Genomic DNA, 12,581 nt, shown 5'->3' with positions numbered 1-12,581 from the left:
AAAAAAAAAAAAGTGAAAAAGTTAAAAACCAGGAAGGCTCGAGGTCAGCACAGAATGTTACCTAGTGTAGTGTGGTTAAGGTTTGCAGACTGGCTGATACATCTGTGTGAATATACTGTAGCCAAAAGGTGTGCAACCCTGCATACCAAATCTTAATGCTGCAGCCTAAATAGGCTTTGGCAGACACCGGACAATCCCCCCTCTGGAATAGGTATATTACTACGATTCTAAGTAAATAAAGGCCGTCGTATCGTCCGAGTGAGCGAGGTGCTTAGTACATGAAGCTATAAATACCAAAACTATTAAATGACCTGCTAGAACTTGATAGGCAGGTAGCAAATGCACAGATCCGATACGTCCCTGACAGTTGCTTACTAATGCTATTATTTATCAAAACAGGAGGATTAGATCGGGATACTTAAATAAGCTGCAGTCACTGAACTGTCCCTTGCCATTGCGGCATAACGAACCCTCACTGCTGCAATCTTGTGCTGACAAACACTTCCTGTGGACGTCAGAATGTCCAACGCGTTTCGTTCGCAAAACAGAGCTTCGTCAGGGCTGGAGTACTACCTAAATACTCTCCGGCTAATAACTCTGGTGTGTTATGCGACATGTAAATACTCTCTCCGGCTAATATTTCCGATGTGTGAAATGCGACATGTAAATACTCTCTCCGGCTAATATTTCCGATGTGTGAAATGCAACATGTAAATACTCTCTCCGGCTAATATCTGCGATGTGTTATGCGACATGTAAATACTCTCTCCGGCTATTATCTCCGATGTGTTATGGGACATGTAAATACTCTCCGGCTAATATCTCTGTGTGTTATGGGACATGTAAATACTCTCCAGCTAATACCTCCGATGTGTTATGCGACATGTAAATACTCTCCAGCTAATACCTCCGATGTGTTATGGGACATGTAAATACTCTCCGGCTTATACCTCCGATGTGTTATGGGACATGTAAATACTCTCCGGCTAATATCTCCGATGTGTTATGTGACATGTAAATACTCGCCGGCTAATATCTCCGATGTGTTATGTGACATGTAAATACTCGCCGGCTAATATCTCCGATGTGTTATGGGACATGTAAATACTCTCCGACTAATATCTCCGATGTGTTATGGGACATGTAAATACTCTCCGGCTAATATCTCTGATGTGTTATGGGACATGTAAATACTCTCCAGCTAATACCTCCGATGTGTTATGTGACATGTAAATACTCTCCGGCTAATATCTCTGATGCGTTATGTGACATGTAAATACTCTCCGACTAATACCTCCGATGTGTTATGCGACATGTAAATACTCGCCGGCTAATACCTCCGATGTGTTATGGGACATGTAAATACTCGCCGGCTAATACCTCCGATGTGTTATGGGACATGTAAATACTCTCCGGCTAATATCTCTGATGTGTTATGTGACATGTAAATACTCGCCGGCTAATACCTCCGATGTGTTATGGGACATGTAAATACTCGCCGGCTAATACCTCCGATGTGTTATGGGACATGTAAATACTCTCCGGCTAATATCTCCGATGTGTTATGTGACATGTAAATACTCTCCGACTAATACCTCCGATGTGTTATGCGACATGTAAATACTCGCCGGCTAATACCTCCGATGTGTTATGGGACATGTAAATACTCGCCGGCTAATACCTCCGATGTGTTATGGGACATGTAAATACTCTCCGGCTAATATCTCTGATGTGTTATGTGACATGTAAATACTCGCCGGCTAATACCTCCGATGTGTTATGGGACATGTAAATACTCGCTGGCTAATACCTCCGATGTGTTATGGGACATGTAAATACTCTCCGGCTAATATCTCCGATGTGTTATGTGACATGTAAATACTCGCCGGCTAATACCTCCGATGTGTTATGGGACATGTAAATACTCTCCGGCTAATATCTCAGATGTGTTATGTGACATGTAAATACTCGCCGGCTAATACCTCCGATGTGTTATGCGACATGTAAATACTCTCCGGCTAATATCTCAGATGTGTTATGTGACATGTAAATACTCTCCGGCTAATATCTCAGATGTGTTATGTGACATGTAAATACTCTCCGACTAATACCTCCGATGTGTTATGCGACATGTAAATACTCGCCGGCTAATATCTCCGATGTGTTATGGGACATGTAAATACTCACTCCGACTAATACCTCCGATGTGTTATGCAACAAACACGAGATCTGCGACGGCTTTCACAATCTTACCTCCCGGCAATCCGGGAAGAACAGAAAACGTCCCTACAAACTCAGGTGGCAAGTTTAAAATCCCATATTGTCCCAGCAGCTCTTTTTCTTGTTTTATAGCATGGGAACTGGTGGCGCTTCTGCAGCCGAACCACACTATTTCCAGCTTCGGGGACTCCCACCCCCATAACCCCCCCTGGTTCCAGAGATACTTACTGAGAAGTTACACGTTTTTAAAAAGTCCCTCCAGGGGAAACAAAATGGTCACCAAATCTGGAGTCATTGGTGGCAGCTTCCTATTGGACGGCCACTTAAAGCGGCAACCCATGTCATGCCTATTTTTTTATTATTGTACATTGGAGTGAAAGCAGGGGGGTCTTTGGCGCTGAACCTCATTTATATCAGCTCCGTGGGCCCCCTGCTTCCGGAGACACTTACCTCCATAGAGGGTGCCGGTAGCCCCTCCACTACCCAGGAGCACGGAAAGGCGGCCTTCCAATTAGGGCCAATAGGAAGCCGTGACATCATCAGGTTCGGCTTCCTATTGGCCCGCGTTACGCGGGAGCTTTAAACCCCCCCTCCGTTATGGGAGGTAAGTCTCTCCGGAAGCAGGGGGTCCCCAGAGCTGAAATTAATGGGGTTCAGCTCCTGAAACCCCATGTTCCAATCATATGTTAAAAAAAAAAAAAATTGGCAAGAATTGCTCCTTTAAATACCTTCAAAAATAAAAAATAAAAATAGGAAGTAACAGGGTAACATCACTGAAAAGTGTGGGGGGGGGGGGGGGGGAAGGGGTGGTTGCAGCCCAAAATATCACGGTTCAGTTTTATCACAAGAGGGGGGTGTTTTGGGTGGAATTTCTGCTTTAATGGGTTCCATGTATTCTACAGCTGATGGGGAAACAAGGGCCCCAAAAAAAGCACTGGAATATAAGGGGGGCAGGGAGGGGGGGGTTACCTGGTGAACCTGAATCTCCACTTTTAGGGCCTCTTGAAGGGCCTGCAGCTCCATCCTCCTTTCTCCAGTTTCCTCACTTCCCCAAATGCTGCCGCTCTTTCACTCGCCGATCTTCGAAGAATCAAAAGAACCTCCTCTCTCAGGCTCTGCCATTATTGAACAGAAAAACACGGCGGGGTTAGAAATATACGGGAGGGGTTTGGGGGAAAACCCCAGCAAACAACAGTTCTGTATTAGAAAAAGGAATTAAAAAAAAATGGGGGTTCGTTAAGCAAAGGGTTAACTTCATTTATTACCGTGTGCTGTTAAAAAACACAATTTTCAAATTAAAATGGATGTAAAATCCCCTCTAGGGTATAGGCATATTTAAATATAAAAAGGTAACAACACATTTAGAACAGGGGTGGCCAAATCAAATCCTCAAAGGCCACCAACCGGTCAGGTTTTCAGGATATCCCAGCTTCAGCGCAGGTGGCTCAATCAGAGGCTCAGTCAAAGACAACGCCTCTGATTGAGCTACCTGTGCTGAAGCAGGGATATCATAAAAAAACCTGACCTGGTGGTGGCCCTTGAGGACTGGCGTTGGCCGTCCCTGATTTAGAAACATGAAAAGGACACTTCTTCCTTAGATTATAGCGGACGCCAACGGCCGAAGCAAACCATGGAGTGTCACTTTAATTCATGCCCACCAAAGATGTTGGAAGACAAGCTGGTCACACATCTGCTGCTCGCCATCGTGTCTGATAAACATGCACGTCTCAGATACTCGCGTCATGGCGTTCTCACAATTCACTTTCGTTAGCAGTTCACTACACACAATGCGGTGATGTGGGACATCAAATACTAGAATAATATACATTTTCTACCATCCAAGTTATACAAACGTAATTGTAAAACTAATGAAATAATTACGGACAATGGGTACTTGTTGTTTCACGTCGCCGCAAGTGCTTTGTTTTGGCCACACATACACACACACACACACACGTGCTCAACTAGTCCTCAAGAACCCCCAACAGGTCAGGTTTTCAGGATATGCCAGCTTCCGCACAGGTGGCTCAAACAGTCCCTGCTTCAGCACAGGTGGCTCAGAGGCTCCCGATTGAACCACCTTTGCTGAAGCAGGGATATCCGTAAAACCTGACTTATTGAGGACGGGAGTTCAGCCCCCCTGCCTTTTTATAGAAGTTGTTTTACATAAAAAGGTTACATTTGTACATGCATCTAGAAGTTTCATAACCAAATCACACTAAAAACAAAGAGACTCAAAAAGGTTGTGTCAAGATTGTCAATTCACGCAAGTAAATGTTACATAAAAATGACAGCCATTTCAAAACAGACCTTCTCAGGTCCCATAGTTATCAGCGTAAGTGAGAGACAGGAAATAAACATTTATAAATATGAATTATAAAGACAGTGTTCAGGTTTAAAAAACATCAACGAAGGTCTCAGACCAGCGTGCTACACACAGCACAGGCTAATGAAAAGACAACCTCTAGCATTAACAGGACGGACAGTATAGCAGGGAGATAAAGCTATGTGCTCTGTCACACTCCCAAATTGTACACATTCACTGTGCCATCTTTCACAGAGGGAAAGAAAGCAACCTAGGCAGATACAGCCCCAGAATGGGAACTGCAACTCTCCCCCCCCCCCCCCCCCCCAGAGTGGGAACTGCAACACCCCCAGAGTGGGAACTGCAACACCCCCAGAGTGGGAACTGCAACCCCCCCAGAGTGGGAACTGCAACTCACCCCCCCCACCCCCCCTCCCAGAGTGGGAACTGCACCCCCACCCCCCTCCCAGAGTGGGAACTGCAACACCCCCAGAGTGGGAACTGAACCTCCCCCTCCCAGAGTGGGAACTGCAACCCCCCACAGAGTGGAAACTGCACCCCCCCCCCTCCGAGAGTGGGAACTGCAACCCCCCCAGAGTGGGAACTGCAAACCCCTCCCCCCCAGAGTGGGAACTGAAATATTGCAGTTGTTAAGAACCTGAAGGAGAAAACTTTCAGAGAGGAAATACAGTGTGGCTGATCTCTCTGTGCGAGTATCAATCCAGAGTCCATGATTTTGGCTTGCCCCGCTTTATATGATGTGTAAACAACTGAGGCCATTTTCAGCATGACCCAAATCTGCACATGCTGTAACAAAGCACCTCCAAACAAATGCAAAAACAGCGGGGCGGCCCCCAGAAAAAGTGGGGGGACATTCTCACTACGGATCTGCACACGGACCTTTCCAACGTCAGCTTGCGATGCCGGGGTCCACAATATAGATAATAACAACTCGACATACCGAGGCCATCTTGAAGTCTAAATAAAAAGCAAAGCAAACACTCCAAAAGGACATTTATCCAACGCGATAGCCGTTAGCAGACGTGACAGCCGGTGGCTTTCACTAGTGGATACCAACGCGTGAGGAGTTAACACCTTCTATACAGTCTCCGTGGGGACTCTTGCTCTAAAGGAAGCACTTCCATTTCTGGCTCAACACAATAACGGCTGCAATATCTCAGGACACACAATAACTTGCAAAGTACAACTGTGCACATTCATGAAATATTGCACGGTGAGCCCAAAATGACCACTTTTATAAAAGTAAAATTCCTTCCATGATATGGAGTCATTAGAACAGGGGCGGCCAACTCCAGTCCTCAAGGGCCACCAACAGGTCAGGTTTTCAGCACAGGTGGCTCAATCAGAGGCTCAGTCGAAGACTGAGGCTGCGGCCATGCTGCCGGTGAGCGCGCTTGGCGCGATCACTTCAGTGATTCCCAATAAGTACAGCCACGCTCACGCGGCGCGCACATATGCTTAGCAAATCAAAAATGTATTTTTAAGCGCGCTGAATGGTCACATGTCCCTTCAGCAACCAATCAGCACCAGTCAATGCACACAGCACACAGCCACACAGACATAGCCCCTATCCAGCCAATGACACGCCCCCAGCCACGCCCCCCTGCTCGGGTTTGCAAAATTGAGCAGGACAGCAGAGCGGTGCTTGGAGAGTTGGTGACGTCACCGCTCAAGCATGAGCGCGCTCAGCGGCAGCATGGCCGCAGCTTGAGCCTGATTTAGCCAACTATGCTGAAGCAGGGACTGATTGAGCCACCTATGCTGAAGCAGAGATATCCTGAAAAGCTGAACTTTTGGTGGCCCTTGAGGACTGGAGTTGCCCACCCCTGCTGTAGACGATTACTCTGCAATTTATAAGAACCACATCTGACATTAGATGGGTACAAATAGGTTCAACACTTAACATGCTTTCGGCAGCCAATAAGATTTTATGTATGAAGAATTATCAGTATGCACCGGGAAAAAACCAGAATTAAATTTACAAAGAAACTGTACATTTATACCAGAGACCAAACAACGTGTTCAACAAAATGACCTTCTATGAAACACAGCTCATTAAAGGTTCCTTATCAAGGCAAAGTAACAGTGGGTAACGGTTTACTAGTGCGATTATTTTCTTATTGTTTGTTCAGCAATTGATTTTCCTGTTCATCCTTTACACTGAAAGTGCTCCTCACAGCCGGCACACAGCATCCTGCTCGCCTCTCCCCCCCGCACAAGCGCTTCTGAATAATAAGCAGGCCGGTACTCAGAGCACTTCCAGTGTAGTCACAGTGACATCACAATGGTGCCTGTGGCAACGTACAGTGACATCACCACCAAGGACCCTTTAACAAAATCTAAAGAAGCATTATATTTCCTTTCTGATTAGCAATCTGGTGATATCAGCTTCATTTGTTATGGTTTAAGGGAGTGTAACTTTACGAATAATCGTCTTACCAAATCATTTGCCCTGGGGACATTATTTGAAAAATACATTTAATGTGAATAGTGGACTAGACAGGCAGATGTGTGTTTAATTGTTTAAGGTAATCAGTTCCTAACAAATAAAAAATGAAAAGTTCACTTGTGCTTTTATTGAATTAACCTTGGAAATGCAGGTCAAAGTAGACATGTTAATATTTGTAATGTGCAGACTTTTTCCTAAGAAAACTGTGAACAGCCTATTAGACTAGAATCAGGCACAAAACTCAGCGTGTCTTGTAGCCAAAGAAAGGAGGAGTAACATGGCTTTGTCTGGGACATCAGTGACTAATGAATGACAGACACAGTGACGTCAGATAGGCCTCAGCACTGGCTGTTTTCACATGTCCACGAGGTAAGCTGGGTCTGATGAACAGTGCAACAGCAACTCCCCTGATTACTGCAGCAAGAAGGGCACCACTGAAGTGCATTTTGATTGCAACCTAATAAATAACATCAAATGCTCAACATCTCCATGGAAACCAAGCACAGGAAAACCCTCTGACATCAAAAGGAACACTAGGGGAAAATATAGTGAGAACGGCCTCCACCCCAACAGGGAACGTATTCCTTAGAAACAATGAGCGATGCCTATGGATTGCTTTTAGCCATAGCTCCAGGAATCCCTAGGTACCCACGATATTAAGGATTAATATGAATGGGGAGAACTGTCCAGCAGCGACATAACTTGCAAGTTAATGAGGGGGAGGGAATTCAATACCAGCGTGCTCCACTGTAGCCATTAATCATTGTTTTTCACAGGCTTCCGAAATACTCAAAATCTGCGAGAAAGTTCTTAGAAGTACATCAGAGACGTGCAATGTGGGCGCTTACAGATATAGCCAGAGATAGGGCCTCCGGAGCGGCAGCTGACAGAGCTTCAAGCTGCGCCTCCCGGGTTGGTGTTGCCACAGTCACGCTGCACGGGGGGGGGGACCCCAGTGATAACAATAATAACTTTATTTCATATAGGACTTCTCTCCCAATGGGACTCGGAGCGCGTCACGATGTCAGCACAGCGCGCGGTATGCCGCACATAGGAATGTTACAGACACAGCCCCTGCCAATCAGCTTACAACTTATGATTACGGCGCCTGAGGCACAGCGAGACAAAGAGACTTGCCCAAGGTCACGAGGAGCCGACACCGAGAATTGAATCAGGTTCCCCCGATTCAAATGGTGTGGTTGTTTACAGAGTCAGCGCCTTTACTCGCTGAGCCGCACCTTCCTCCGGCACTGGGGGCAGTCGCAGTCCCGCAGCTTGTCTCGGGCCGAAGCACCATAAGTCTCGCTGCATTTGTGTAATGGCGAATAAATAAACATTATGGATGCAGCAGTTGTACATGTCCGACTCCCTCTACCCCAAACAAGCATCACCCTCCCTCCACATTCTTACAGGCCCTCCCAAACTTCCTTTAACGCAGGTGGGGGAATCACTTTGAAGATCCCGGTTATCTGGGATAGAACAAGATGGCAGAGGGAATGAGATGAAGCTTTCATGCCAGTCTGATGCAGCCACTGCCCTAAGTTATATTGTATGTCTTTATTTATATAGCGCCATTAATGTACATAGCGCTTCACAGCAGTAATACACGTGGTAATCAAATAAATAACAGATAATATAAATAACAGATCATGGGAATAAGCGCTTTAGACATAAAAGTAACATTAAGGAAGAGGAGTCCCTGCCCCGAGGAGCTTACAGTCTAATTGGTAGGTAGGGAGAACGTAAGAGACAGTAGGAGGGAGTTCTGGTAAGTGTGTCTGCAGGGGGCCAAGCTTTATGTGTCATGTGTTCAGAATATCCACAGTGCTATTCATATGCTTCTTTAAGCAAGTGTGTCTTAAGGTGGGTCTTAAAGGTGGATAGAGAGGGTGCTAGTCGGGTACTGAGGGGAAGGGCATTCCAGAGGTGTGGGGCAGTCAGTGAAAAAGGTTTAAGGCGGGAGAGGGCTTTAGATACAAAGGGGGTAGAAAGAAGACATCCTTGAGAAGAACGCAAGAGTCTGGATGGTGCATAACGAGAAATTAGGGCTGAGATGTAAGGAGGGGCAGAAGAGTGTAAAGCTTTAAAAGTGAGGAGAAGAATGGAGAGGGATTTCATGAGGGGAGACGCTGAGACAGATCTAGGAAAGGGCAGAGTGATTCTGGCAGCAGCGTTTAGGATAGATTGTAAGGGAGACAGGTGAGAGGCAGGAAGGCCGGACAGCAGGAGGTTACAGTAATCAAGATGGGAGAGAATGAGGGCCTGAGTCAGAGTTTTAGCAGTCGAGCAACAGGGGCGTATCTTTGTTATATTGCGGAGGAAAAAGCGACAGGTTTTAGAAATGTTTTGAATGTGAGAGGAGAATGTGAGAGAGGAGTCGAGTGTGACCCCTAAGCAGCGTGCTTGGGCTACTGGGTGAAGGATCATAGTTCCAACAGTAATGTGGAAGGAGGTAGTAGGGCCAGGTTTGGGAGGAAGTATGAGGAGCTCTGTTTTAGCCATGTTGAGTTTAAGGCGGCGGAGGGGCATCCAGGATGATATAGCAGAGAGACATTCAGAAACTTTGGTTTGTACAGCAGGTGTAAGGTCGGGTGTTGAAAAGTATATTTGTGTGTCGTCAGCATAGAGGTGATAATTAAACCCAAAAGATGTTATTAGGTCACCTAGAGAGAGTGTATACAGAGAAAAGAGAAGAGGTCCCAGGACAGAGCCCTGGGGTACCCCCACAGAGAGATCAATAGAGGAGGAGGAGGTGTTAGCAGAAGAGACACTGAAAGTACGATGGGAGAGGTAGGATAAGATCCAGGATAGAGCTTTGTTCCGAATACCAAGAGTATGGAGAATGTGAAGGAGAAGAGGGTGGTCCACGGTGTCAAATGCTGCAGAGAGGTCGAGTAATATGAGCAGAGTGTAATGACCTCTGTCTTTGGCAGCATGGAGGTCGTCAGTTATTTTAGTGAGGGCTGTTTCTGTGGAGTGAGCAGTGCGGAAGCCAGATTGTAGAGGGTCTAGGAGAGAATGGGTGTTGAGAAAATGGAGCAAGCGAGAGAATACAAGACGTTCAAGGAGTTTAGAGGCAGGAGGGAGACAGGTCGATAGTTAGAAAGACAGGTAGGGTCAAGCTTGCTGTTTTTGAGTAATGGTATGACTGTTGCATGTTTGAAGGAGGATGGAAAAGTTCCAGAGCAGAGGGAGGAGTTAAAAATGTGTGTTGGGAGGGGGCAGCAATAGGCAGCGAGAATGAGATAAGGGGATTCTGGGACAGGAACTACCGACTGCAGAGGTTCCTCGGCCAACTAGCAATCTTTAAAAAAAAAGTGTGTGTGTGTGTGTATATATATATATATATATATATATTTTTTTATATATATATATATATTTTAAAGGAAGGTAGTATTCATAATCGGCCATTTCTTTATAGCAGGGGCGGGCAACTCCAGTCCTAAAGGGCCCCCACCAGGTCAGGTTTTAAGGAGATCCCTGCTTCAGCACAAGTGGCTCTATCAGTGGCTCAGTAAAAGACTGCGCCACTTCTGCTGAAGCAGGGATATGCTGAATACCTGACCTGTTGGTGGCCCTTGAGGACTGGAGTTGCCCACCCCTGGCGCTATAGGATATATTTAGCTCAAAGTGGATTGGGGCCGGGGCTGAAATGTGCTTCCTCATCACTTCAATGAGTAAAAAGTCTCTTGCAAGCAGTAAGAGCGGATGAACACATTATGGTCCACGAAATCCACCCTAATTGCACCTCACAATGAAATTCCCATTAGCCTTGGATAAACATATTCATGTGTATACACAAACCACTTCTATTATATCACTTTTTTGCTTCAAGGAAATTCTCCTACATTGTGGTTTATTTGGCAACCCGTTTCACGCACATAAACCACATATTGAACGCTACTTTTGCTTCTTTTTTTTTTGTAGGATTGTCAGACAAACGTCCCATCTGTCTCATTCTTACAGAGGCAAAAAATAGCCCTGCCCATAAACGCAGCCCATAAAGTTGGAAGGGACACGAGTCATTATACACAACATTATGAGGGTTGTTAATTTCATTGCAACGAATACCAGTCACGTTTGTCCGGGTGACACCACAAGCGACACAAATAATAAGTATCGCACTGATGGCCCCGCGTGAGGATAACAATGGGAAACATGGAAGTCATTAGAACACACCAGACTAGATGTTTGAACTATGCAGCTATTAGGAGTAATATTTGTATGGAAAAATGCCAGCATTTGCAAAGCAAACCATTAACACTGCCCCCATCGCCCTTGTAGGAGAATTGTTTTTTTTACATAAAAGTCTTTCCCCCGGCTTTAGAAATGAGTTATTTGGCATTCCTAAGGGCGACTTTTGGCTTGGGCTGCATACTCCTTTTCTGTAGAAATATTTTCCGAATCACGGTTGATATTTAAGATAATGCCCTTGATAACGAATGGATGTTAGACACGGAGCATTCCCTTAGACCAGGGATTCCCAACAGCAGGTTCCTTCATGAGGTGCCTGCAAGGGGTTCGCCAAAACAAATCTGTAATGGCGGACCCCAGGCGGTATACCGGGCACCTGAGCCTGTGTGAGGACTGCGCACGTAGTAAGGCCCTAAACTGCACCTTAGCGTGAGGGGTATGACTGCCATTAACAGCAGGGGCTTTCAAAGTCACTCCCCACAATGCTTTGCATCCACAGCAGCAAGGCATTGTGGGGCATGACTTTGGAAGCTCCCGCAGTGAGTGACAGCTACAACCTCCCCCCCCCCCCCCTGTGCCCCCAGCGCAGACGATGGGACAGTTTGGGGCCTTATTGTGCGTGTTACCCCCACAAGCTCAGGACACTATACTGCCTGGGATCGCTCACACAGCTGTTTTAGCGATAGTCGGATGAGCAGAGAATTGGTTAATTAGGGGTTCCCAGAATAAATATTTTCTAGCCTGGGCTGCCCAATGTAAGAAAAAGTTGGGAAACGCTGCCGGACTTCGGACATGTAACTCTAAACTCGTTCCCAGTTGTAGGCCTCAGTTACATCTGCAATGCAGATTGATTTATTTCTAAACACGATAACAACCCAAAGGATTCACTTAGCTGTTCCACACATGAAGATCAAAGTCATATTTAGAACTGTGTTATTATAAGCATAATTCTAATGTTAAAAAACAGGACTTCCATTAGTTGTGGGCGCTTAGAAGACATTAGACCGGTGCAGTAAGAGTTAGCAGCAGCAATTACTGGAGATTCCAGTAATGGGTTCCATTCTTTAAACTGGCAGTCCCGCATAGGGACAAAGTGTCATGTTTAAGGGGTCAGTCCCTGCTAAGACCAAGGTATACTAATGGCAGTGGCATGTTTAAGGGGTTAGTCCCTCCTAGGGCCAAAGTGTACTAATGGCAGGGACATGTGTAAGGGGTCAGTCCCTGCTAGGACCAAGGTATACTAATGGCAGTGGCATGTTTAATGGGTCAGCCCCTGCTAGGACCAATGTATACAAATGGCAGAGACCTGTCCAAGGTGATTGATGATTTTTGTACCAAACTCTGAGACCTATAAGTATTTTTTAAAGTTAGTTTGTAAACATGGGGAGCTGA

The 12,581-nt window shown here is 45.9% G+C and overlaps 1 protein-coding gene across 9 annotated transcripts in view; it reads right to left on the bottom strand.

Moving 5' to 3' along the window:
- PHF21A (PHD finger protein 21A) overlaps positions 1-12,581 on the bottom strand; it is a 98,437-nt gene that overhangs the window by 75,667 nt on the left and 10,189 nt on the right. For all 9 annotated transcript variants that reach the window (XM_075567523.1, XM_075567525.1, XM_075567521.1 and 6 more), the window contains exon 2: positions 3,190-3,335. In XM_075567523.1, coding sequence (XP_075423638.1) covers positions 3,190-3,243 — 54 coding nt within the window. In that variant the 5' untranslated portion in view covers positions 3,244-3,335. The remainder of the gene's footprint in view (positions 1-3,189; positions 3,336-12,581) is intronic.

This window comes from Ascaphus truei, chromosome 12, assembly GCF_040206685.1.
Source record: "Ascaphus truei isolate aAscTru1 chromosome 12, aAscTru1.hap1, whole genome shotgun sequence".
Lineage (NCBI taxonomy): Eukaryota > Metazoa > Chordata > Amphibia > Anura > Ascaphidae > Ascaphus > Ascaphus truei.
Note: the sequence above shows the minus strand (reverse complement) of the source record. Positions and strands in the feature narration are given on the sequence as shown.